This window comes from Cloeon dipterum, chromosome 4 (assembly GCF_949628265.1).
Source record: "Cloeon dipterum chromosome 4, ieCloDipt1.1, whole genome shotgun sequence".
Lineage (NCBI taxonomy): Eukaryota > Metazoa > Arthropoda > Insecta > Ephemeroptera > Baetidae > Cloeon > Cloeon dipterum.
In genome coordinates, this window is record NC_088789.1 from 459703 (window position 1) to 487649 (window position 27947).

Below are 27947 nucleotides of genomic sequence, written 5' to 3' on the forward strand. Positions count from 1 at the left end.
TAATTTCTAATTTGACGTTAAATTAAAAAAATCCAAATATATAAAACGTTAAGATTTTTAAAACAAGCAAAAAATTAAAAGAAAACAATATGTATTTATTTAAATAGCATTAAGAAATAAATTTAATTTTTACTTGGTTTCGATCAGAGGCTGTGGTACAGAGAGTGCACGTGCTGAAGAGCCTGTTGGCTGGCAGTGCAAAAATGTGTTTATCGCAGCAGTTCATTAAGTCGGGCCGGCGCAGCTCTTTTTGTTGTTTTATCTGTGCGCGAATGGCTGCTTGCCCAAATAGCCCAACATTTTAATGCACTCGCGCCGCTCTAATCGACTCGCTCGCTAATGCGCCCACGATCTACTTTTTCCACACAGCTGATAAAGCGAGCACCCACTTTTATTGTGCATTGCGGACTCTCGACTAATATTCTCCAATGTGTGTTCAAGTGCCGGCAATTTTTTCACCAAAAAAAAAAAAAAAAAAAAACAGTCGTTGCAGCACGGAGAGCCAAATCGATGCCAATTTTCACTGCGGGCGTCACCGCTTAAGCAAAACTCTGGAGGTCGAGTTTTTTTAATTAATTTCTTTTAAAAATAAGACATAGATCATCCAGACCCCATCCGACGCCATTTTGATTGGTTCTGCGCAGAAAAAACATGGTTGAGACAGTCCCTTGGAAGTTTCAATTCAATTAATTTATTTGTATTTTTTAGCATGGTAATACATTCAGGTGATGATCTTCTCACAATATATTCCATCTAATTGCAAATTACAAATTACAAACACAATATATACAAATTTTTGCTCTTCCCAAGAGTATTACTGTTTTGTCAAAAACTTATGATGTTGTCGGGTTATTCTTTTTCTATTATGTATTGTGTTTGTAATTTGCAATTAGATGGAATATGTTGTGAGAAGATCTTCAAGTTGAATGTATTACCATGCTAAATGTCAAATAAATTAATTGAATTGAATAGAAAAAAAACGTACAACAATATCATGAGTGTTAAAATAAGAGAAATACTCTTGGAACGTGTAAAATTTGTGTTAATTATTCAATTATTTTTATACTTTTTACTACTAAAAGCTTTCAAAATTTCCCGTTTGTGAAAACTAAAAATTTCTTTCAAGGAATAAGGATTTTTTATAAATTAAATCATTTCCAGGCTTATTTATGCGAAGAAGTGTGTGCCATCGGTGGCGAGGGAATTTTTTTCTCTCGGCGAGCTGCTGGCGGCTGCGGCGCAGAGCAAACAACCCGAAATCAATATAGGCCGAGGGCGCGGGGTGCGAAAATTCGCGCGTGGATATATGCCACCGTCGACGATCGAGGTGTTGTCTCCGCGATTTGGAGCAAATCTGCTTTTTGACTCGGCACTTGAACGAGAGCTATTTGCTCAAATCGGGCCATGAGAAGAAGCGCCAAAATGATTGATCGCCTTTTGTGAATGGCGAATTTCGAATATGAGATAAAATTGGCCAGGCTGATGACGGATTACTGCAATTATTATCGCTTTCAGACATTTTTTATTCGGAAATTACAATAAGGCTTTGTTTTGTGCTCGTTTAGGCCGCAAAGGAAACGCTTTTTGATAAGATAAACTCTCCGTGGAGGGTCTTTTTGCGGTTTGTCAGTTCAAAACGTCGATGGAACGGTCAAAATAAGTTGGTTGAAAGTTCTTACCTTTGAGTTGAGGCCCCCTGAAGTCAGCACATTTCAGCGAGGGACACCTGCGAACAGATGGAAAATGTTATTATTGGAGAATCGAATGATAAAAAAGACAAATAACTGTTAAAAATCGGCGAATCGAAGGACACGAGCCGGAACTTTCCGAATTTCTGTCAAAAATTCCTGACACCTGTCAGCAGGAAACGCACATTCCTCGCATTTATTCGCCTCAATCGGCATGACTGATTCTATCGTTGAATGAACATGCCGGCGGTGCGGGCGAGCGAGAGAAAGAAATACGTCGTGCGTATGCCTATTTTGACGGTTGGTTGGCCACCGCTGTTGGTCAGAGACTGGTAAATTATTGTGAGTGCGAGTATATATCATGAATAACAACAGTTCATAATTTACTCGGCAGTTGGTGTTCCGCTAGACCAAGTTTAATTTCAATTTAAACGAAATACGTAAAAATTCAAATTTTCGCCGAAATTTCCAGCACTTCGATTCCTCTCGTCGAGATATGTCCAACAGCAAACTTTTAGGGAAAACCTTTTTGTGAAATAAAATAGGATTTTGCAGTATCAAAGATGGTTTTTCGCTGGCTGAGACGCAGACTTTGGTGCAAAATTCATTTCAGTGGCTTCAAAGTTTGATTTCTGGCGCTGCGCCAGGCAAAAGGTTAATCTCGCGACTGCTTTTGGCGATCAACTGGGCCAAATTGGCCACATTCTGGCGCGCAATTTGAATTGCTCATGCGGTGCACGTGGGCAAAATTTATAAACTTTATTACGGAGACGGCACGTGAAATTGGAAAACTTGTTTCTTTCTCTTTTTGCGGCCGCCGCTCAAGCACGCAGCTGCGCAAAAGATTTCGGCCATTTTTTGCCATGCGATAATTTTTTAGCTAAAAGGACAGATTTATTGAATAAGCCCCAACATGAATATACTATTTATTATCACGCAACTTTACCGAACTGTTGATATTTTCTCGACGGTGCAAAACGACAAACTGTTAATTTTGTTTTTCTCTTGGCCGATTTATGGGTTTGCTGACGGCACGAACAATGAAATTCTGGAAAATCGTGGCTTTTAACCACGAATTACAATGCGCAGATTGAAACTTTTTGAATTATAATATGATAAATGGATTTGCAGAAATTGCTGGTAGCAAATATTTTTTATAAGCAATGAAAATTCTTCCCGCATAAAAAAATATAACCCAGGAATATCCGGAATAATCTTAGATTAATCAAAATTTACCCGAAAAAATTAATCCAAAAAAATGATCCAGGATTAATCCTGTATTAATTGAGATTAATCTATGAATGTTTAAGATCAATCTAGAGATTAATCTAAAAAAATATCCTCAGATTATTCTTTAGATCATTCTGAGATTAATCTAAAAAATTAATTTATAGAATTTTCCTGGAATTAATTCAAATTAACCTTAGAATGTTCTAAAGTCAATCTAGAGATTAATCTACAAGAACATCCCTAGAATAATCCCAAAGGGGTAATTTGAATATAGTTAATAGAATATCCCCAGATTATTCCATGGATCATTCTGAGATTAATTCAAAATATTTTTTTAATGTTCCTAGAATATTCTTTAAAAAACCCTAAAAGAGAAGAACTTAGATATTTTTCTTACAATTAAAAACACAAAATTAAATATGAAACATAATTTAATCAAGAAAATTAACTGCCATATTGTTAAATAATATCACAAAAATATTTTTCTGGGAAATATTTTTTAATTAAGTCGATAATTAAATTTTAATATTAAAACCTAAACCTTTTTCGCATTATCTAATACAAAATTATGATGCCTTTTTTCAAAGAAGCTGCCCAGATTAAAAAAGGTAAAAAATCATAAATTCGATTGAATAAATTAATTTCTTAACACAAGGAGTCTTAATTAATGCTACCGACAAACGGGCAAATTTGTAAATTAAGGTCAGAAGACCAAAAAAGGGTTAAAAGGGCGATTTTAGTGTGCGCGTGGTAGCGGCGGCTGCACATGCATGCACGCACTTGCATGGAATGCCTGCTGCCTGCCTCTGTTGTGGAGCGGGGGAGGGGCGACGGCCGGTGGCAGCAGGACTGGCGAGCAGCAGCAGCAAGAGACTTACAAAATCCTGCCTCGCTCTCTTTGTCTAACGCGTCAACGGTCAACCGCCGTTCAAATCAAAGTTATTAACGGACGCAGGACGCCGGACGCCGCCAGTATGGGACAACACGGACGTCCCGCGGACTCGGACGGATGGCCTGGATCTTGCGGTTAACAGGGTAAGTCCCATTTTATATATTAGCGTCCAAAGAAATTAGAACAGATCGCGCAACTTTGAAATCCAACGGTTTTATGGTAAAATTACACTTTTCGCCGCTACTTGTACGGTTTTCGCCACCAATATCTTGATATGGGATCCTCTCCAGTCCTTAATGTTCTTAATTAGAACCCCGTAATTAAGTTTGGGTGGCGGAAACTGTAAATCGGTGATGAAAAATATAATTTTTCCATGTAAATCGCGGTCGCATTTTTTGTACGCTTACGAGAATATTTATTACACATTCTGATTCAATTGGCTTCGCATGGCAAATGGAAAAATATTATGCATGAACTTGACATACTTCTACCTTCCATTTTCCAAGCACAGCTAATTGAAAAAAGCTTTTATTTTTTTTTTTCTACGAGTCGCTCCCTTTTTTTAGCTTCAAGCCATCCGCAGCTATTTTGCACGACGGGAAAAGATACAATCGTTTAAGTTCTGCAGTTTGGGCTTCAAGATTGGCGGTGCTGGCATCGAATGAGAGAAAATTTTGTACCTGATATGATTAAAAACAAATAAATTTTAAAAATTTAACTGAATAAGTTTGTAATTATTTAAATAATTCCCAATTATATCGCAGTAATAGTAATAACAGATTTTGAAATATTCTAGGAACAATCTGAGGGTAATTTTAAGAATAATTTAGGGATAATTTTTGTCACAATCTATGTTAACCTTAAAATGATATTAGAATAACCTAAGAACATTCTAAGATTGTCCTCAAAGAATAATACAAAGTTAAGATTTGATACGCTAAATATTAATCCCAGATCAATCCAAAGATTAATCCATAAGTATATTCTGAGAATGTTCTAGGATCATTCTTTAGAGCTTTTTGAAACAAACCCCGGCAGAATAATCCTGGAACATTCTAAGGATATTCTCTTAAATTAATCTACAGATTAATCCAGTATCACGAAAAACCGTATCATAAGTTCATATATAATTAATTTTTTAGATTAATCCTGGGCGAAGTCGGTTTATTCTTAGAACATTCTCAGGCGATATTTTTTATGCGGGTTGATTCAAAATTTATTCCAATAATCTTATAAACATCATAACGAATGTGGAGTACTAATAAAATAAAATCTTCTAAGACTAACTATATTCTATTTAAACTTGACACGATTTTAAAAAATTATTCATTAAAAGAATTACAAAAAAATGGAAAAATTTATCAGTATTTCGTAATTGACTTGAATAAATAAATTAATCAAAAACGGGTTTAAAAAAACTTAACTTCAACTAAAAATTAATTTGTAATTTAACACAAAGTGGATAAAAAAGCTGTTTCCAAAACGGAAAAAATACAGCAATATTTCATCCATTTCATAAGCATTCAGGCGTTAGCGATGTTTTTAAATAGCCTTTTAGGCAATTCAGATGGCTTTTGTCTGATTACAAGATGGTTTCTGGCTGTGAAAACTGTTTTAGCCAATTTTAAAAGTCTAATAGTTGCGTGATTCGAGCTCATTTTTGGTGACTACATTTCCTGGACCTTCTAAAATACACCTCTTGAGTAAGTTTTGGCTGTTCCTGCTTCCGATCAAGTTCAAATATAGCAAAGCGTTTGTTGTGAGGGTCAAGTGGAAAGTAAGAGCGGCTTATTTGTGGTGCGGCGCGCACAGCACACAGGGCACAAGAAACGAAGCGTTTAATTGAGTTAGCCTACATATTTAGTGGCGGGCGGGCGGGGGCTCTGCTCTGCTCTCGCATGTTACGTGTACGTGTAAAGATAGCACAGCGGCCGATCAATACACCTAGGACAGTGGCCAATAGAGCAAAACATGACGGGATCCGTATCTCGACGTCTCGCTGGCCTGCGCTGCCGTGCAGTAAATGCCCATGTATGTACAGCGGCAGGCAGCCAATTTATGTGTTGATTCGCGCGCGCGTGCACGCACCCCCAACGCCGAGAGGGATGACGTCATTGCTCTCACCACCGCGTGCGTTTTTTGCACTGCCGCCGCCGCCGCCGCCGGAAAAGACAATCTACACGGCCGCGTCCACGCAAAAAAGATCCAGCTTTGTCGTTTGAGTGATTAATTTCGCCTTCAAGAGGCAGCACAACTTGTCCAAAGATGACCAATAATTTGTAGCTCACATTGCAAAGCGGATTGATACTGGAAAAGCCAGGAAAATTACTCTGTTGCCAATGCACATAAACTCAGCTCTTAGGATCGAATTAAAGCCAAAATTAAAGAGAAAAGTGGCTGCAAAGTTAGCACTCTGTCTCCTCACTAGAATTGTCTCCTTACTTTTAGGACTGTCTGCAGAACAAATTGTTTATCGATCAAACAATTCAAATAATTTTCAATCTTCACCCTCTGCATCGATCCAATTTTAAATAAAGCCGTTTTGGAAAGGCGAGAGAAAAATTGTAGCGTGCGAAAAACGAGGTGCTCGAGTGTGGGTGATGCGCTGCCGGTTTACAAGATGGGCCGCAAATTAGTCTCTTTTACACCGATAACGCGCGCACGTCAATCAAAGCGGCGCGCTTGTTGCGGGTTGCGCCGCCGCCGCGTCGACACACTTTGTTCTCTCTCACACACTGATATATCGCGCTTAATTGATAGAAAAAGTTTGCAAACACGAGTGCACGCGAAAGGCCATTAATCAAATCAGCCGCGTTTGAATTTCGCGCGCGCCAAAGACACCCATGCACCAGCAGCGCACCGCAATCGAAACCGCAAACTGTATTAAAATAATGGGTTTATTAAAATGTCACTCTGGTCAATTCATTATAGCAAACTTGACTTGCGAAAAAAATGAGACATAATTTAAAGACCCGATTTTTTACAAACTGTAGGAAAAAGTTGTTTCTTTTTTACGTGCAGTGTATGTGCCTTTTGATTAGATAGTGGCAGTAAACTGTAGGCTAATTATATATGCCCTGAGTTCCCCCTGACAGTAGGGTCGTGTATCGTGTCAGCACTCGCACGAAAATGTTGGCCTCAAACTGGTTTTGCTTCGCTTTCTCCTGCTTTTTACATGTGTCAAGTAAGTATGATTTGGTTAAAAACCCATTTATTTTAAAGACTAAAATCATTAAAAGGATTCTGTCACAGTCCTAATTATTTTTCATTAATTTTTCAGTGCTAACCGGTCAGCGTATTTCCTTTATCGTAACCTATGCAGACCCCTCAGAATACCCATACGTGGTGAGGATTTCTCAAAAAATACCTGGTCTCAACAGATTAATTTTTATTTTTTTAAATCTTCTGGTTTTTAGAAAAAAATTCCAAGCTGAAAAAATTCAGCAACATCAAACTAAATGAAGAAAATCCCCTGCTAAAAGTCATCAATAGATTTTATGCTTTCAGGTAAAGGTCAACAGGATTGACGAAAACTCTCGGAACCGTACAGGAATGCTTCTGGCCGTGAGCAGAAACTACTTATTTTCAACAACGCTGATAGCTGGAACGCAGTATATGCATTTTGTACTTAAGATTTTTTAATCTTCGACTCATGCATTATCGTAGAAAGGAAAATATGATTTTGACGGATCAGCAAGGAAATGTGCGGACCCCTTTCAGCGTCACTACGCTTGCATCCTCTTTTGTCTACGTCAAAGTGTGCAAAAAGCTGGCACCTGGAAAGAAGTTCTCGATGAGTGAGACGAGTTTCAATAACCTCTCCACTACGGTCTCGAACGCTACTGTTCTTTTCTTCGATGACGGCGACGTAAATATTTTATTTGACGAAATTTTTAGTGCCCAAAATATGCAATTCAATGAAAATTTTCAGTATTTGGAAAACCATATTCTCAAGAAATTTGAACAATCTACAATTATGAGCGTCGAAAATTGCACTGCCACGTACGGCGCGGAAAACGCTGAAAAATTCGCATGCCTGGAGAAGGACGCGGCATTAGGCTTTTGCACGGTGCGTGTCAAAATCTGAACGTTTCAAAAATTAATTTATATGCGTGAAAATCTGCAGTATTTTACGGACTATTTCGCAAACACCAATCCACCGGCATTCCGGCGATATGCGGCGCTTGCTGTCGACGGCCAGGTTCTTGCCTTTGAAAGCGACTCCGGTTGCGAGTGTTGTAACCAAGTTGCTGTTAGAACTAAAATCGCCAACTACACGCGCATCAGCTACCACCGCAAGGAAATCATCGCAGGAATGCCCCCAGGATCGATAGATATTGTTTAATGGCATTTTATGCAAAGTACTTTTCAAATAATAAAGAGATTTGTGTGCGGATTATTAAATGTTCCTTCATATCCCATTCTTTTAAAGTGAACTGATATACAGGGTGAAAATTGAAAATGATTTGAATTATTGGATGCAATAAACAATTATTCCTACCATTTTCAATAATTAAACAAGGTAAAAGATCAAATTTTCTCCAAAATTTGCAGCGCTTGACCACATTTTCTTGTCAGATTTCGATTCCTCTCGTCGAGATCTGTCCAACAGCGTGAGAACCCTTTCAGAGACACTCTTTGTTGTGAAATAAAATAGGATTTCAAGTAAGGAAACAGTGCTAACTTTACACAGCCCCTTATCTAAAAAATTAACAGTCAATTTTAGATTCAACTGAATCCTAAGGGATGAGTTCATGCATTGGGACAACGATTTTCCAGGCTTCCGCAGTATCAATCCTCTTCAACCACATTTAAAATCCAGGGCTGTGTCAGAACAGTCCCGACCTATGGTATGGAATTTGCACATATAAAATTTTCAAATGGGGAGAGTGGCACACAGCACACGTCTGTCTGTTGCTCGCTGGCTGTTTCCTCTCGAGATTTGAGCCTTTTGACGAGAGAGAGAAAGAAAGAGGAGGTGCTGGAGCAGCAAGAAGGAGGAAGCGCCAGATTTTTGCGCCTCTTTTGTTACACAGCAGCCCGTCGGTGTGCTTTAAAGAGAGCGCCCCTGCGCGCATATAATATTGCGAAAACGTCAATCACGGCTCGCTTGTTGAAACTTTTCGGCCCATCTTTCATTCTTTGCTTCTGCTCGTCGCGGCGCGCGTTTCCGTTTCGGCGGAAAATAATTTGATTCTGGGTGCTGGTCTTTTGAGCGCGTGGCCCGGCCGCCGCCGCCGAGAGAGAGAGAGAGAGAGAGAGAGAGAGAGTCTCTTAAACATGCTAATATAGCAGCCAGTTTACAAAGATTGCTTTATGAAAGGCCGCGTCGCTCTTGAGTCGGATATTACGCGCCGGCCGGCTCCCCCACTGCACAAAACCCGTAGAAATGTTGATAAATGAGTTCCTTCCATCGGGCCAACATGGCCGCCGCGCGCACCTGATTAATGACGCGCGAGAATGCAGTTAATTGAATCATAATTTGGCACCGCAAGAGAGCAGTCTGTGTCATCCCCTGATCACTCGCCGATGTGAGAACATGCCCATCCATCAGCACGCGAGTGAAACTTTGACTTGTCCCCGCGGACGGCCGCGAGGCCTGATCCTGATGAATTGATTTCTCGTCCCGAGACTACATGACAACTCGACCAGAATGTGCATGACAACTGAATTATAATAATTATATATCATCCCATCCGGTTTCTCAAACAAAAAAAGACTCCATCCTGCTGCTGAGCATTCTGCCTCTAGAATTATTTCTTAAGACGTGCTGAAAAGCAAAGGCACCATTCGCCGTAAAAATGTTGGAAAAGATTTTTTATTTTAAAAAATAGCGGTTTTCACGATTCTACGGCAATTGGCTTAACCGATTTTGGTTTTCAACACGTCAAAATGTGTGAAGGATGCACAGTGGCGGGATTAAGTCTCAAATCGCAGCGCAAGTGCCTTAAATTCGAAAGTACACGGCATACGGTGGCGACATCTGTTGGCGACTTCGAACACTAAAGGGTAAGTTTTTTTCTTGGCTATATCTCGAGTTCTAACAGTCAGAATTGCAAAAACTGAACACTGTTCGACTCGTCTTGGCCTCCCCTAATGATCTGCAGGGTTTTAGAGGTAATCTACCCTCAACCGCCACCCCCAAATGACCATATATTTCAACCCCGATTATGTTTTTCCTTCAGATTTAATTCAAGAAGGAAATTAATATTAGTCTGCATCTTTTCATCCGTTTAAAACAAAACTTTCTCTTTTGAATTGTTAGTTTCTTTTGGGCATAAAATCAGTGAAACCACAGCTATATTGCATCTGAAAAGTGCAGAGTTGACGTGCATGACATCTCGAGGGACGAAAAATGCCGCATACACCCAATCAGCAAACAAGAAAGACACAATATTCGGATGGAAAGGGAGGGGAAAAAACGCCGTGTGGAGCTGTGGGGATCAAAGAAAGAAAAAAGCAGCAATAATTGGCGAGACTGGTGCATGTCAATCTCGTGTTGAGCAGCAGCAGCAGCAGCAGCAGCTCGGGCTCATGCATTATTTATCGGCGCTTCGCAGATTGGGTCTTCGCGAAAGCAGCGACTTTTCGGCCGCACGAAACAAAGCAGGGGACGGATAAATAGGCTGTAATCAGGCGAAATGAGCGCACGGAAGCTTGTTTGTGCAGTAAATCAAGAAGGCATGCAGCCAGCCAAACGGCCACTTTGCCTTATCCCGACTTAAACGACACTCGAGCCGCACCACATTGAATAATTTAAACGTTTTCGATACGCTCCGATTGTAATTGTTCGTGTTCACGTCTTAATGAAATTTTACATTAGTACCGCAGAATTGACTCGTTTGCGTGGAATGTTTTATTGATTACATTTCAATTCTGAAAAAAACAAACAATTTTATTAATTTATTGACCTTTTCTATATTTTTTGAAAGGATTAAATATACCTTCAAATTTTGCATATAAATCGAGCGTTGATAACTTTCTCCATATTAAAAATCAGGTTTTATTTTGTTAGCTGGTATATTTAGCATTATTTGTATTTAATAATTAGCACATGAACATTTAAAAAAAACCCTTACAATTTTCGAGTTCGACGAAGAAATAAATAATATTTTAAGCTCAGCTAAATGACAAAAAAATAGGGAAAAAACGAATTAAACTCTCCATCTTCTACACTTTGAGAAAATTTATGTACTTGAAACTCGGAAGCGTTTAGGGTGAATTCGCGGCTGTTTCTCGAAAGGGAGCCGGTCTGGAACTAAGCGTCGGGTGATTTGTGCAGAACGCACCGGCGGCCACTTTGGCGCGGATCGATAATCAGTCCGAGTAGAAACGGGAGAAAAAGAGCAGGTTGAAAGCGCGCGTCATGAATAATGTCGGCCGCTCGGCCCACGGACGCGTACAAAGAAAAGAAAGGGCTGCTGCGGCGTCAGAAATCAAATCGGTATATAGAGCGGCGGCTACGTTTCAATTCTTAGGGTGGGGGCGCAAGCATGCAACCCCCAAGGCACTATCTCAATTCCTGTCTGTTCAAAATTGAAGTGAAATTAATTGTTCTGCCATTCAAAACTGAAGCTAAAATAAAATTCTTTAAGATTCATGTTTGTTTATTTAAAAATGTGAGTTATTGTGATTATTTAAAAAAAACTCAAATGTGAGTTTTGATTTAGATTTCTATCAGTTTCAAAGCAGTTTTTTAATTTTTTAACTGATTATTTCAATTCGTTATGAAAAATCACTGAAAAAACAACCCTTAAATGAAACCCCATTTTCCATCAATCAAAAACCCTCCCAACCATCTTGGGCCTGAAAATTCTAAAAAAGATCTTTTTACACGAACAAACCAAATAAATAAAAAGCAGCTGCTGCAGCGTCAGAAATTATATCGCTACTACGGCTAGCCAAGTTTAAATTCTTAAGGCTGCTGGGGGTTGGTGGGGGAGGGTTTTGGGGCGAGCATCCCTTTCGGCAGTATCTCAATTCCAATTTCCGCGGCCGTTTTGCGGCGTTAGCCGCTTCCTGTCCATTAACAAACAAAGCGGGCGCTCGCTCGCGCACGGCGGGGCACACACACACACACACACACACACTTTGGCCGCAACTTGTTATTATTAATGAGGGTGCAAATCGGCCGAGTCGTCGGTGAAAGAGAGCTGAATCGGCAATCAATAGCCGCGCGGCCCCACGCAGCACCAGCCCCGGCAACGGCGGCGGCTCTCAAAGCGCCAGACTGGATTAATTCGAACACACACACACACACGACGTGCCCTCGTGGATTACCCTTTTAATTTGCACTCGCACGTCGACGTGATCTTCGATTGCCCCTGCCCACCCTGCACCGCTCAGTGCTCACCCACCCCTGCCGCGCTCCTCTCGGTTTCACCACCGGCGTGCACGGCTTCTCCTTTCATTTTCGTTTGCCTAGAGTGCATGTGAACCTGGTGCGTTTTCTTAGCCAGCAATTTTTAAAAATTAAATTGGCTAATGTTCTATATAACTAAATATTAATTATATTTTAGTGCAATTTAGTCTATTTTTAACATTTACATAGAACCAAAAATTTAATATTATTTTAGTCTAAATTAATTTAATTAGAGTCTTGGGCATAAACAATTGTTAATTGTTCGATTGTCGACCCCTCATCAGACAGATCTTGGACGGGGATTGAATTTTATTAAAAATAAATAATTTTGCTGGTATGATCATTGTGTGTTGCTTTAAAAATTTAAATTATTACATATTTTCATTCAATTTATTCGCTGTCCTATGATTAATAATGAATAATTTTGTTGTTCGAATTTGAAGGAAATTAAATATTGAATTTTATCAAGCACAACAAAAATAGTTAAAAAATTAAGCCTAAATCTTTTTTAAAAATTCCACCATTTTCATTGCAAATTAGACCAACTAGGCAAAACTTCCTCTTAGAATTTAATTTTAAATTTTTTCCGCATAAATGTTCACATTTTTGCAGTGTTCACATATTATCTTCTAACAAAAAAGCTTGTAATTATTCAAGTTTAGTTATTTAATTTCTACATCCTCCTCTGCTGATTGACTAAAAATGTTCAAATTTTTCTATTTCCTAAATAAATTTTAGTAATTTTACACCGCAATTTAAATTAATTTTTAATTGCTTCGAATTGTTAGGAAAAATAAAAAATCTTACAAATATAATAATTTGGTGTATTTCCACTAAACCGAATATTATTTGGATACAAAGTGTGTGGGCGATTTTTCTTTGAAGTAGTTTTTAGTAATTTCATTCTAAACAATTTACTTCATTGAAAAAGTGTTTTTCTGACCTTCCACTAAATTTATTGAGCTCGAAAGCGTTTTAGAAACTGCATGGTAAAACTCATTATGTTTGTGCAGTCATGCAAACTCAAGAAAAAATGTTGCTCAAATTTCCGTTCTAAAGAAAATATTTTTTGCCATTTTTCAACTTTGAAAACGACTAAAAATGTCCTCGATCCTTCCAAAAAATTCAATTTATTTCCCTTTTCTGTTTTCTTCTTACTGCCGCAAAGAAAAATAAATTTAGGTTTTAACCAACAAGGAAAAATTCCGTGTCAATTCATGTTCTAATTTTCTCCAAAAATAAAAAAAAAATTACCTCGTGATTTAATTAAACCCAGCATTTCCACGAATTAATTCCGCACTCTCTGAGCTGCTCACAATCAGATTCGCTTGATTTCGGCCGACTCGGTGGTGTCCCGAAAAGCGGGCCGACGGACGGAGGGTTTGCCGAAGAGGGTGACTCGGGGTGGATTGCGGGGGCGGGGGCCGGCGGTCCGATAGAGCCGTTTACGGAAGAGGCAAATTATATATTGTATAAGCAGGGATCAGCCACACCCTGGTTTCGGCTCGCCAGCTGGTTTGTGCCGGGGAGCCGAGCGCAGAGCAGAGCAGAGCACAGCACAGCCCGGCCAGGCCTGGTGCACTGCGTGCGCGATGGAAGTATCGACCCGGCCGACACACCACATGCAACGCCAGCCCTATACAAATGGCCCACTTCACAACATTTTCGCCTCTTTACACACTCGCAGCCAGCTCCTCCAGCCGAATCCGCCGCCGAATTGCTACCCGCCTTCGCCGAATTCGCGCTCAAAACTCGGAAAACGCGTCGACCCTCGATTCTCCGCGAAATTGATTTGTTTCGCGCGGAATTGCGTGTTCATCTTCTGGGTCAATTGAGCATGTGATTTGCTCTGTTTGATGTCAGTTTATTCCAGCTCGGGAGACGGGAAGGAATTTAATTTCATTTTGTAACTGTTTTAGGGAAAAGTGGATTTCCTCAATTTTTAAAAATGAAATGAAATTAAAAAACTCGCAGCTTGGCAGGGGTGTTCAGATCTGCTTAATTAAATTTGCTGGAAATGTTGCCTAGTCGACCTAAATTTCACCCTGAAATATTATTATTTATTTTATCAGGCATTAATATAAATCCATAGTTAAATAACAATTTTAATGTCAAAAATTTGGCATCTAACAACTTGTTCATGCTGGCCAACCTCTTTGGTAAGAGCTCAAGGTCACAAAAAACTGGTTTTAAATTTACCCTAGAAAAAAATCTTATGATCGTTACGATACTTAATGAATTAAAATAGCGTGGTACGTTTTTACCCCACTTTTTTAGGAAATGAGAGTCATAATTCAATTAAATATGAGATTTTTGCACCCTTAAAATCAAGGTGTCGGAAAATAACGACTATTTTGTAAAACTTTCTATTTGGCCTTTATTATATAAATTAAAAATAACCAACTATGGCTGTTTGAGTAGTTGGTCGGGGGCTGGATGGATTTTTCGCCCCGAAATTTCCATTCCGGACTTATTTTCATCGTGTCTAACTCCATTTAGTGTCTTAAAACAATAATTTGAACGGTTTCCCTGCATTTTTAGTAATATTTTGATCTTTTTTATTTTATTTGGAAGGATTTTAAAGCATCAGGATTAAATTCCGAATGAAGCATTTGAATAAATCGCCAGCAGCAGCTCCACAAACAAAAAATTGCCGATAAATATTTAATTTGCAGCCATTTTTCACGTTTCTCTGGTGGTGCAAATGAAAAAGAGAATCAATATTCATTCCCTTATGTCATCTCAGGGCGTCATTGTTCTCTTTCCAAAATGCTGGCAACAATGGCCTTTTTGTGCCTTTCGGCGCTTTGCGCCAAAATATTAAAATGCCGCTTTCGTGCCCTTTTTTGCCACTTTCGCCAATGTCCTCTGCCTGCTCCGAAATGAATGCTTTCGTTTGTTTTCTAGCTGATTGTTCCCAAAACGGAACACGACGCTTTGTCGCCAAAAAAAAAGATTCTACTCCGCATACAGGACAGGGATTTAAAATTCACTTTCAGGGTAAAAATAATTAATTTCTAAGAGCTGAGAATCCAATTTCCATATATTTCTGATTTAAATAAGCGATATTCGATCGGTAAGAGAGACTCTTTATTTTTTATTTCTTCTCGCGGCGCACATCACGTTCGGCGCGCTGTAATATCGATCTTTTTATTATTACGTACGACAGCTCGTCAAAACAGGCTATAATTACAGCAGAGAGAAAATGTATGTCGTCGTTTTCCACCCTCGCCCACGTACGTATGTATGTATAAACACGAAAGCAGCTAGCACACGACATAATTAATTACGGCAGCCTAATTAGACTAATTAATTACGGCAAAAATGCATTCTGGCGCGGTGCACGTGCCGAGTGCATTTTATAATCCCCCGTGCAAACAGTGCCGCTGGCCTTTTCTGCTCTTTATTTTCCGATTGTTGAGCATAATTAATTAGCCAGAGCGTGAGAGAGGGACTCTCGTGCAAATGGGCACACGACCTAAAGCTGTCTAATCGCTCATCGAGACCGTTATTGAGTTTGTTTTAAATTTATTCCCGCACTCGTGATGGTATTCATGTTTGCACAGGAATTGGGAGAATTTCCACTCCCCCTGACAAGTGGGTTATTAAAAATAAACACATGGTACACGAGGAAACACTCATAAAATAAACACTTGCTGTATTCAGTTATTTTAGCTGAATGAGTTTCCTTTTCTAACCTAATTTTAGATCCCGTATAATACGTAATACATAGATCCTAAAATAGAAATGTTAATCTGGATTAGATGGACCTAATTCTAAAATTTACCTAAAATTATTTATTTTAATTAAAAAATTAGCAATTTGGAGGGTTGAACGGTACTTATAATCAGAGTTGCGCGGATTAGCGGACCTTTGCGCTTTCGCCCTGCGCAGATCCACGTCCCTATCTTTTCCCATGTTAAATGTGTTTTCGTTAGCGGCTCTGCGTCAAATTTCATGAAGCCTCCCGCGCCTAAATTGGTGTCAAACGAAAGCGCACGGGGTGAACTACAACATAAGTCGAAACCATGACCACGGGAAATGAAACAACCGAGAAAATCACGTTCGAAATTTGCCCCTTTTCGTCTGGGAAGAAAGCTACAGTCGGAGCAGGTGACGGTAGAGACATCTAGCAAGATCAGTGAAGTGATGAGTGCGTGCTCTTAGCCAATGAGATGGTGGGATCGGGTCACGTGACTGCTCAAATTTCACTGCTCTTGGGATGGGGGAGAAAACCACAGATTGTGCAGGCGACAGTAGAGACATCTGCGCATACCCAGCAAGAACAGTGCAGCACGGGCGCTGTTCGAGCAGTCACGTGACCCAATCCCGCCATCTCATTGGCCAACGCACATAGCCTTGATTCGTGCTCATCTCTCTGGCTTCCCCCTCCCCCAAGCAGTGGCGCATGTCACACTCCTCAAGTCCTCAGAGTGGAGGAGTTACAAGAAAAGCAAGAAATGTGTGTGCATGCCCTTGGCCAATGTGATGGCGGGATTGAGACACGTGACTGCTCAAACTGCGTGAGCTTCTCTGATCTCGCTAGATGTCTCTACTGTCGCCTGCACAAGCTGTAGCTTTCTTCCCAGACAAAAAGAGCACTTTTTAAACGTGAATTTCTCGCTTGTCCACAAACGGCTCTATGGTCGATTAGGTACAGAATAAATCTTAAAATGTCGAATTTAACTGTTTCTGTTGCCACTGCCCTGAAAATTAATTATCTTCCCATCTCCCCCTCTATAGTTAGAATTTTTCTCTCTGACTCTGAATTTCCACCCGTGTTGGAAGCATTGAGATGCAACTGCTGTTGCTCCGTTTCAAGTGAGTGCGCGTGGGGCTGCAGGCTGCCAGATATTTATGTGTTTGTTTGCTTGTTGGTATTTATGTGTGTTGCACGGCTTTGAAAGCCTTCTCTCTCTCTCTCTCTCTCTCTCTCTCTCTCTCTCTCTCTCTCTCTCTCTCTCTCTCTCTCTCTCTCTCTCTCTCTCTCTCTCTCTCTCTCTCTCTCTCTCGCGAGCCATTATCCTGATTATCAAGTCTTAATTCAAAAAATGCTGGCTGCGCACACTCAGGCAAAAAGGGGGGCGCGTGCCTTTCTCTCTTCTGTTTCTCTGCTGTGTGTGTGTGTGCGCGACGAAAGGGAAATTTTTGCAACGGCGCCCACCCGCTCGCAGCCAAACGGCAAACGGAATAATTAAATTCCTCTTTAATCGCAATATCATCGCGCGTGCTCCCCTGCTCCTTTTTCCATTCCGCCCACCGTGCTTTAATTCTGCAAATGCTGCTCCTGTGTCTCAATTCGGACGAAAGCAGCACAGATTTCGAGAGGTTTAATTAATTTTACGCTGAAAAAAATAAATAAAAAGGTTGCTTACAGGCATTTTTACCGGGAAATCTGGCCTTTGACTTCTGAAAAACGAAAACTGCGTTGCATACAAACGGAAAATTTAATTAACTGTGTTCAAACAGCTTTAATTTGGATTTGTAAGTGCTGAATGGACATTTTGTCTAATGAAATTCTAGCAGGGGGATGCAAGGGGTAAAGAGGGTGATATGGTAAGCATTCTTTAGGGGAGGTCAATACGCACCCCGGTGTACAAGGTTTGGAATTTTGACGGTTAGAACCCGAAATTTGGTGTGTTTTTTTAAGATTTGGCGCTTAAAACTTTCAGAAAATGACCTTTAACCTGATGACCTTAAATATGGTGTTCATTTGGTTGGGCTTGAAGAGGAGAATCCAATGCAGGGCTTAATTTGAAAGTTTGACCAAGAGAAAATTAGATTTATAATAGCGTTCTGAAAAAATGATAAAAAATGACAAATATTGACACTGATTCTTAATAAATTGAAAACTGCAATTTATCAATAATTCTTAAAATGAGCTCTTTTGGAAGTCGCAAGAAATGTTTTTCAATTAAAAATTTTAAATTTTTCCAACTCGCGTGAGCTCTTATAGATTGAATTAAATTTTAAGGGGAAAACAGTAAATATTACAACTTTTTCATCATCGGTGTTGAATTATGGTACTTTGGGGGTGGGGGTTGAAGGTTGAGCACCTCTAAAACCCTGCAGACAATTGGGTTATAGGTCAAGTCGAGTCGAACGGTGTGCAGTTTTTGCAATTCTGACTTTTAGAACTCGAGATATGTCCAAGACAAAATTCACCCTCTGGTGTTCGAAGCCGGCAACAAATGGCGCCACCGTATGATTTTGATTTTAAGGCTCTTGCTCTGCAATTTCAGACTCAATCCCACCACTCTGTGCAATCATCACTTAGCATCTTTTCTTTTGACGTGCTGAAAACCAAAATCGGTTAAGCTAATCGCCTTTTTAATAAAAAAATATTTCTAACGTTCCTACGGCGAAAGGCTGGACTGAATTTTGTTTTCAGCGCGTCTAAAGAAATTATTCTAAAAACAGTAAAAACAGAAGACACAGCATCAGCATTGAGTCTTAATCACAATTAAAATAAACCACTGGTGCCATCTATTGGTCGATTCAAACACGAAGGGCGAATTGCGCCATCTTTAAGGGATTTGTAAACTGAGCACTGTTTGTGGACGGTTCATATGTCTATTTTAGATGAAAATTCTTCTGTTTTTCGTTGATTTTAGGCATTCGTGTATTTCTTACAATTGATATTGTTTCTTTTTTATTGATAAATCTGACTCTTCGGATATATTTTCTGATCGATTTTATTGTTGTTTTAGAGGAGATTTGTTTCAATCTCGGGTGGTTTGCTCAGGCCATTCACTCTCCGACAGGCTTTGTTGACGGCCTTGAACTATATCGACGGCTGCAAACACTCGGGCTGACGTGTGAGAAAGAAAGGGGAAAAGGCAAACAAAGGCAGGGAATTAATAATGCATATTTAAAAGCAAGCAGGCCGAAATTACTCTCGAGATTAATTGCAATCGCCGCGAGAGAGATTGGTGCGCGTCGATTTGGTCGCGTGGAGCGCGCGCGCGCGCGCGCGTGCACGCACCGCATGAATGGGCTTTTGTAGTGCGGCGTTCGGCATGCGACGTTCTTGCCATCAATAATGTCAGCCCCCTTAAAAGCTGTTTCACGCAAGCCCGCGCTACTCACGGGGAATTTCTGATACACGCGCGTATTTTTACGAGCCGCCGATGCAGGCAAAAATAAAAATGGGGTGCGCGGGCCCACATGATTTACTAACCAAATAAAATAAGCAGCAGGCCAAAGTTTACTGCAATCAAACAGCACGGCGAATTTCCAGATTAACTGCTCTTTTCACAAAAGTTTGGGCCGAGCCAGCGCCGCGGGCGAGCGAGCGAGCAAAGATCGCATCTGTGCGCGGCAATGCTACAAATTCTTGCCGAGAGCCGCCGACATTCGGCTATAAATCTTGCTTAAGCCCACCGACACACACTCTTTTTATCATCCCCGCAACGGCCATTCTTTAAATATGAATTCCTGTTCGCCGCGTCAAAAACTATAAGCAATAAATTTTCTCCTACAAAGACAGATTATGCATTCGTTGATTGCCATCAGCTTCGGGACAGCGTTATATTTATATTCTGAATGGTGTCTTGCTTCATTTAGGACAGGATAAAAGACGATAGATTCGAGCCATTTGATTTTTAACTTCGATTAATTTAAATCAAAAAATATTTAAATTTATATATTTTATTACAAAATCATTTTAATTAGGTATTAAAAGAATTATTGCCATCACTTAAACATGTAAAAATGTTCAAAAAATAGTTTTTATTTTAATTTAAATTAACTGTAATTAACGCTTTCCCGAGCAACAAAAATATTTTATAAGAAAATTTAAGATAATTTGTGACACCTTTTATCAGAAATTTAACCCTCTTTCCTGCTAATTTGAATTTATTCCAACCATAAGTACTATTTACTCCGAACTTAACTTTTGAACTTTGAATAATTTAAAAGAGAGTCATTTAAAGTTGAAAGTATAATGATTTGCACTCAGGCAAAATGAGTTGTTAGCGTCTGGGAATTGTTTACTCGGCATTTGTTGGTTCCAAGTTGTCGCGCATTCAAGAGAGAGCTCGCCTGTAATTACACCCCTCACTGGAATTGGAAAAGTTTCTCGCGGACTAATTTAAGTCGGCGGCAGTGGCTGCGGCGGCGGCGGCGGCGCCGCCGCACTCGAATCGACCTCATCAAAATTGTATCATTTGGACGAGAGCGCGTGTCGTTTTCAAAGTTCAAAAGGGACGCGCGCGCGCGCTTTCACTTAAGTTCCGCAACTCCGGCACGCACGCACAACAATGAGAAATATATCATACCTGCCTGCCTAACTCCTGCTAACTCGCTTACTTTTCCAGCAGGGCCAAGAAGGGGAGCTCTATTTGGGCCGGAAAGAACTTCTTGCACTTCTTAAGAATTAACAAAAATAACAAAATCTGCAAATTTAGGGGTTGCAAGTTTAATTGAGCCACGTGACTTTACTTTTTATAGGCTCAATTCAGATTATATTTTAATGTTGTCTGTTTAAAAAAACCTACGAAAATGCACAAAAAATCAGAAAATTCCCAGGAAAGACCTTAGATTTTGATCAATGATGAATGATGAAGGATTGAATTTTTTAAACGGTTATTTTCAAGGAATATGAATTTTTGAACAGGTTTGCCCGGCAAGAAATTGTTTAAAAGTATATCATCCTTCGGGTACCCGGATATCCTGAAGGATTTCCAAATGCCATAATTTCCATCCGGCCCATAGGTGAATTAAAATAAAAATATACCCAAAAACTATAAGCAGCGCCGATTTTTCGGCGGGGGTGGAATTTGAATTTATTTAACGCGAAATGTTACAGTGAGTCTTAAAAACTTTGGTTTTTACTCTACAACCCACAGGAGCCGAGTTATTAATTTTTAAAGTAGAAAAAGCGCAATTTATGACATTTCCAATTTTTGTGCAGTTTTCCGAAATCCGACTAATTTTCGAACCGAATCCCCGTTGCTAGCCGAGAAGTCGGGTCGGGCGCCCCCGTGGGGCGGCCGCGTCGCCGTAGCTACCCCCGAACTTCGGTCAGCCGCCCCCCTAGAGTCGCCGAATCCGCGTAGTCAGCCGGAAAGTTGCGTCGGGGCCGCGCTTCGTGGTGTTGCCGGATCCTCGGAGGGTGCGGAGGTACGGTGACTTTCGCCCCGGAGCAGGGTCAGAGCGCAGATTTTTTCTCGTTGGGGAGCGGCGACGGGGCCGGGGGGACGCGTCGGTCGAGCGGAACGATTTGGTGCTCGAGGGTTAATTTGACCATAGACTAGTTCGAATTTGAATGAATTTATTTCAGTTGACTTTTCAAAAAAGTCGAAATTTTCAAAAAATGGTTTGATTTTTATTAAAATTCGGCTAATTGTCCGATCATCAACCACGAACCCTCGTCAGACAGGTCTTTGATTGGGCTTTAACCTGGGATGCCCTAACGACCTTTTTAAGGGTACCCTGACCTGAGATACGCATTCAGGTCGGTTTAATGTTTTCCGGTGATTTATAGCAAATTTGCCTGTCACCAACCTTCCTCAGGTTGCACCAGCTGAGATCCGGCCCAGGTTTTTTAAGTCCGTCGAATTAAATACCAAAGATTTGTTGCTGGGTGAGGCTGATTATGGACAATTTTTAAATATTTAACAATTTTACTAAAATTTTACAAATTTTACTAAACTGTAAGGGGTCGTGGCAGGTTCAACGGTAAATTTGGCTTCAAACCAGACGTATTTGAATGTAATATCTTAGGTTTTTTTAATATAATTAGGACTTCATAAGAATATCTCCAGTTTTTTCACTTTGCGGACTGCAAAAGTTTAAAAGCCGACTTAATTAACTAACTGAATCATTTCGGAATTAAATTTTTTGCGCAAAAGATAGCTTCCCCAAGAAAAGTTTTGACTGGCGGCAGCTCATTATACATTTCGCCGCGGCGAAAAGTGGCCTGCCCAATTTGGTATTCATAAAATACGCGTCCCCTAGCCGGCAACTTTTTAATTTGGCACGCACCTTTGGCAGTAGAGTGGCTGTGGGAAAATAGCACTCTCTTGGAGACGTCGAGAGCGGCGAACAGCGCAGCGAGAGAGAAAGAGAGACAAGGCGTCGTCGGCACTCTGACCTGTCAACACAAACACATTCGCCGGCGTTAATACACACTCACACCACACAGCTCGGCGCGCGCGTTTATTTTATTGACTCTGCTCGCTCGGCCGGCTCAATTTGCTAATCCCAAACAAAGCTGCTTTATCGTTTCAAAATAGCCGGCCAGCCAGCCAGCCAGCCGCTGCGCTGAAAATTCCCACACTCACCCAGCAGCTCTAGTTGCATCGACGCCGAGCAAACACTGTTTGCAGCTCCAATATTGGCTCGATCGGAAATGGAGACGCACCACCACGACAATCCCCAACAACTTTGTTGGCATTGCAAAGAACCCGTAGATGTCTTATCGGGGCTCAATTTTTCTTTCATCTTTAATTCGACCAACTTAAATATCTCAGGTCGCGTAACCTGAGAAATGTGGGTGATAGGCAAGGGTGAAAAATCGTCGCCAATCGTGCTCGAAATCACCGGAAAAGGTACCCTGAAAAAGGCCATTAGGGCATACCACGTAAAAGACCAATTAAAGACATGTCCGATGAGGGGTCGTGCTCGACGATAGGACGAACGGTCGAATTATAATAAAATTAAAACCATTATTTGAAAATATCATCTTTTTCGAAAAATTGGCCGAAATAAATTCGTGAAAATTTGAAATATAGTCCGATTTTGGAAAAATGCACACAGGCAGACGTACCTTACATAGGGGCATCGATTGGTACCCAAATTAGTGCCGTATGGTCCATAGAGTCCCACCTGGGCCCCGAAAACAAAAATTGGAAATGCCATAAATCAGGTATTCGGAATTTAAAAATTAATAAATCGGCTCGCATGGATCGTAGAGTAAAAAACTCGCCGTAAAATTTCACGTCGAATAAATACAAATTCCACCCCCGCCCGCCCCCGCCGAACATTCGGTGCTGTTGGAAGTTTTTGGTCGTAGTTTTAATTTCAATTCATCTATGGGCCGGACTTAAAGACTCACTTCCCCGCGATGAATCGCGTCAATTGCTCAGGTTTTCGCGCCAAAATTCGCAGCTTCGCCGATGTTTTAACACGGGAAGATATGGAACGGGTTTGTCTAGGGCCGGATTTGTAAAATATAAAATATTTCGGCTCAGAAACACAACTGCGTTTTTTTTCATTTGCGGGTTAGAGTTGATGATCCCAGGCTGGAGGAGTTTGAATCATTAAACAGTGCGGATTAGCAGTGTCGAAATTCAATTTGAGCTTTGCACGAGCCGCCCGGCGCGGATTACACCCCGGAATTTGTTTATTTGCACAATCGGCCGGCCGGCCGGCAAACCAAACCGCACGCAATCGATGATACAATTGAAATTGCAAAATGCCGGTCGGTGGAGACGGAGACGCAGCGAGAAACCGATTTTGATATTATTGCTGTGCGTTGGGGGATTATTATTTGTCAATGCGGATGGAATGAAGAGAGTGAGCCGCGCCGGCTGCCGATGATGTGCACAAAGTTATGTCCACGTTTTATGGGCCATAAAGCGGGGCTGTTTCTTGCGAGAAGTGACCACTGCAGCGCTCTCCTATTCACCTCTGCGTTTGGCACTTTTCAATAATTTAGAGCTTTCCTCTTTCCTTGGCGCCAAATGACAACGTCTCGAATTTTCGACCAAAAGTTAGTCGGGATGCGGAAAAAATTTCTATTGGACTATATAGTTGAATCCCATTCGCCTTCCGAGGAAATGAAAAAAGTGTAGGATGCAAAAAAGGAGCGCAGTAAAGCCGCAAAAACGAGATTGCATAAAAACTTTGCTTTCGGCAATAAAAGACGAAAGAAACTCTCTTTGGGGAGACACTAACTTTTTCCCATTTCGGTGACCTGGAATCTGTCTCCGGCTCTGAATTCCAGGATCAAAATTTATTACTAGCTCATCTCATCGCAGCGCGCCTTCAATTTTTTTAAGACAGTCTTTGATGAAGTTTCTGAGCGCACCAATCAATTCTTGAGGGTCGAATTGGGTCGAAATAGGTATAGTGGATCTTTTTTCCGTACAAAAAGTCCAGTACGACGTGTCAACTTTTTCCCCGCCAAAACAATATGAACGTATATGTGAGAAGGGCGCAAGCGTCAGAGCTGGCTGGATCTGACATAGAAGTCATTTTGTACAAGTGCTCAAACCAGCTCTGACGCATGCGCACTTCTCGCATTCATATTGTTTTGGCGCGGGGGAAAAAAGTCGCGCTGCACTTTTTGGTCGGAAAAAGGATCCACTTTTCCTAATTCGACCCTCAAGAATCGATTGGTGTGCTCAGAAACTTCGTTAAAGACTGTCTTTAAAAAAAATCTCACTGGATGGAATTCCTGCAGAAACGTTCCTGCCTCTAGTCATGTCATTTTATTTAGCAAATAAACAGGGTTAAATTAGTCTGCAAATGAACTTGATTCAGAATGTCATATCTCTGTTGCAAAGTTTTGCTTGCCTTTCGAGGTAATCCCGGCTGCTTTTGACCCGTAGGGAAGACATGCAACTGCAATCAAAGCAGCGGCAAAAGCGAAAGTGACACGCCGGCTTTGATGTCGTCTTTAATTCGCAGCTTTTTCTTTGCTGCTGCCGTTTCCCCTTGCCGCTTCTCGCTTCTCGCCTGTCGAGTGTATTTTTCCGCTCGGCTACGGCCGCTCTCGAGACAATCGATTAAGCCTTTCAACAGCTACTTATTGGCCCTATTCTGCACCTATATTTGCTTTCTGCTGCTCGCTCGGCTGCCCGCCCACCCCACCCCTACCCTATACCCACCCGCCAGCCCTCGTCGAGCCATCTCCAGCAGAGAGGAAACAACAAGCAGCTCGCCTCACGTGTTGCTCCTTGCTAGAAATCACACACTCACACACTCGCTCGCTCCTCCGGTCTTTATCACTTAATGTCCGCACAGCCAAATTAAATCATCCCTCACGAAATGTGAATCCACCCCATCAAGGGGAAAACAGCTAGGAAACTCTTGGGATTGGCCAAAAACGAGGATTTTAATTGTTGGAATAGTTAAGATTGGTTTGAAGGATAGATGTTGAGAAATCATGCTCTCTCGCGTGAAAAGGCGAGAAGCTTCGGTCACGTGACGCGGGCGAGAGTGTTGATTGGTTGCTAGTCACGCCCACTTTTTCAGTCACAACAATATCTTGTTAGCGTTGAAATTAGGAATTATTCTTGTGCTAGGCACAATTACAACGAAGACACGTTTTGTTAGTCGTGTTGTGACTGAAAATTGGGCGTGACCAGCAACCAATCAGCGCACTCGCCCGCGTCACGTGACGGACCTTCTCGCCTCTTCGCGCGAGATTACGTTACTACGTGCTTTTTGCGTCACAAGTTAACAGAGAAAAATCCCTTCACTCTCGCATTAAAAATGCATCGAGAAGGGGTATTTCGATGAATCAAAATTAAGCCGCGCCTGGAGAGACGGCGAGGGCGTGTGCATGTTTAGCTTTGAAATGCGCAATCATCAATATCAATCAATAACGCGAGCGACGACGAGAAGAGCGCGCAGAATGATTCCGAGCGGCTGCCTCCGTGCTCTTGTTCGCGGATAAAGAGAGAAATAAAGCACGCGGAGAGAAGAGAGAAAGAAGGGCGGGCGGGCGGAGACGGTCGTAATTTTTGCCCTGATGAAAATGGCAGCTGGATTTGATCCCAAGCGTTCGCTTTCATCAGACCGGGACAAAAGAATTTTTTGTTGATTACCGAATTCGTTGAATACCCAGCACGCTGCAGGCAAATTTTGCAAAACAATTGAGAAGATCTTCTTTGATCAAGGACGCTGTAAAATATTTCATTTGACGTGCTGTTAACTAGCGGTTGGAACCCAAAGCAGTGATTTATGTATATTTTTAAGTTTCTACCAGATTCAAAATAAAAACTTTTTACGCCCAGGATTAGGTCTAAAATTGTAAGACTAAACTAATTGACAAATTCACTAGTTTCGAAGCAGCCAACTTCGGAATTTGAGGCAATTGCGCTACGATTTCAGACTCAATGCTGCCACTGTGCATTCTTTACTTAAAATATTTTCTTTTGATTGGTCAAAACCATGATCGGTTAAGCCAACCGCCGCAGAATCGTGAAAACCAATATTTTATTTGAATATAAAAATATTTCCCGACGTTTCTACGATGAATGGCTGAACTGATTTTTGTTTTCAGCACGTCTATTAAAGAAATAATTCAAGAAGCAGAATGCATAACAGCAGGATTGAGTTTTCTGATTTATTTATTATTCTCAATTAATTAAATTGTTGGCTCAAATAGCAGACAATCGTGTGCCTTTTCTTATTTTTTACAAAATTCTGGATAAATATCTGATACAAATTTGAGCTGAAGGATCGATTGTATTGTTGCGCCATTTTTCACTGGCAGAGTGTAGCGATACTTTTACATTCTCTCGCAGCTGTTGTGCGACAGACACAAACATAGAGTAGCAAAATACATATTATTCGCAGGCGACGCGATGTGTCTTCCTTGGTTCGACGCAGCAACGAGAATAAATACTCACTCACAGAGAGAGCAGAGCTCCACTGAGTGAGTGAAAACGCAGCAAAACTCGCCCCTTGGCACTTGAAATATTTATTCTCTGGCTTTCAGGAGTTGTTGCGGGTGGAAACAAAAAAAATGGCAGCACAAATGAAAAATTTATCCTGCGGCACACACAAGGAGGAGAAGAGAGGCCTTTGTTCCTGCCGAGCGAAAAATCGGTTGACACTTCTCCTGCGAAATACTCCTCGCTCTTTTTCTTGGCGAAACAATGAGCTGGAGATTGTGACAAAGGAGACGCAGAAAAGGCGCTAATTAATTGGCTTTAATTTGCAGAAAATTCGTCTCAAGGCTTGGATTTGGTCAATTTTCACTTCTTTTCTTTACAAGATTAATTTTTGTGTCGCAGCGAGATGTAAAATTGTTCTCCACCGGGGGCCGGATTCACGCGACGCGCAGATATGGCGTCTGGTAGAGTACGGCGGGACAAACGTAAAATGAAATTGGTTCGGAAAACGTGTATCATGTTATTTCTTTTCTCGCAACTGATTAGCCCGGTAATTGGCGAATCAACCGTTAGATGGCACATCAGGCGAATGGAAATGCAACAAAATACGCGGTAATGAAATCATTAGGTCGGCATGCCTCTTTTTCGACGTACGCTTCTGATTGGCCGCTGGACTCTGTCTCCTGATTGGCCTCCACTATTTCGACGCCATATATTCACTTCTGACCGGCGGGAATCAACACAAATCGCAATCTGGACCCCGGTGATTTTATCAATTTAAAATGCCAAAAAAATTCCACATTTTTTTTAAAGAAAAAGAAACAAGTATTTTTAAAAATCCACCAAAAAATAGATCTTTAAAGGAAGTCCCTGCTGGAGAGTGAATTACGATTGTCGAGGCGGACGTAATTAATTCACTCGAATTACAATCGTAACCTTAAGAAAGGCTCAAAGAGTTAATCAACTCGGTCCAGCTGTCGGGGCTGAATGGCAAGAAGAAAGAGAAAAAAATCGGAAAAGTTAAGCCGCGCGCGCGGCTGAAGATGAAGGGCAGATTTGCTTGGGCGGTGGAACAAAGGCGAAAGAAAGTTGTCTCGAGCAGACGCGAGTGATTGGCGCAGTGATGCGAGCCGCTGCACCCGCCAAATAAAACCAGTTGCACCCCGAGGACGGCCCGGCCGGCCAGCACACCGAAATTAATGCAA

At 41.1% G+C, this 27947-nt stretch overlaps 2 protein-coding genes and 1 long non-coding RNA gene across 36 annotated transcripts in view; 2 read left to right on the top strand and 1 right to left on the bottom strand.

Moving 5' to 3' along the window:
* Glut1 (Glucose transporter 1) overlaps positions 1–27947 on the bottom strand; it is a 97856-nt gene that overhangs the window by 47749 nt on the left and 22160 nt on the right. For 31 of the 34 annotated variants that reach the window (XR_010575329.1, XR_010575331.1, XR_010575333.1 and 28 more), the window contains exons 2-3: positions 22160–22268; positions 1680–1726 (exon numbers count right to left, since the gene is read on the bottom strand). The exons of 1 other annotated variant lie outside the window; for it this stretch is intronic. The gene's annotated coding sequence lies outside the window, so the exon portion shown is untranslated. The remainder of the gene's footprint in view (positions 1–1679; positions 1727–22159; positions 22269–27947) is intronic. 2 more of the 34 variants (XM_065491360.1, XM_065491359.1) reach the window with 2 other exon arrangements.
* On the top strand, positions 2870–4523 carry LOC135943071 (uncharacterized). The gene is made up of 2 exons (XR_010575162.1): positions 2870–3953; positions 4377–4523. It is a non-coding gene; the product is annotated as an uncharacterized LOC135943071 (long non-coding RNA).
* Positions 6901–8203, top strand: LOC135943380 (uncharacterized). The gene is made up of 6 exons (XM_065489878.1): positions 6901–6994; positions 7091–7155; positions 7318–7421; positions 7477–7678; positions 7742–7879; positions 7937–8203. Exons 1-6 carry the CDS (start codon positions 6940–6942, stop codon positions 8153–8155), a joined length of 783 nt encoding a protein of 260 aa, XP_065345950.1. The 5' UTR covers positions 6901–6939; the 3' UTR covers positions 8156–8203.

Coding starts and splice junctions, on each gene's coding strand:
- LOC135943380 (XM_065489878.1), top strand. CDS start 6,940: ATGTTGGCCTCAAACTGGTTTTGCTTCGCTTTCTCCTGCTTTTTACAT. Junction 7,156..7,317: donor CCTCAGAATACCCATACGTG/GTGAGGATTTCT, acceptor TTATGCTTTCAG/GTAAAGGTCAACAGGATTGA. Junction 7,679..7,741: donor TTTTCTTCGATGACGGCGAC/GTAAATATTTTA, acceptor GAAAATTTTCAG/TATTTGGAAAACCATATTCT.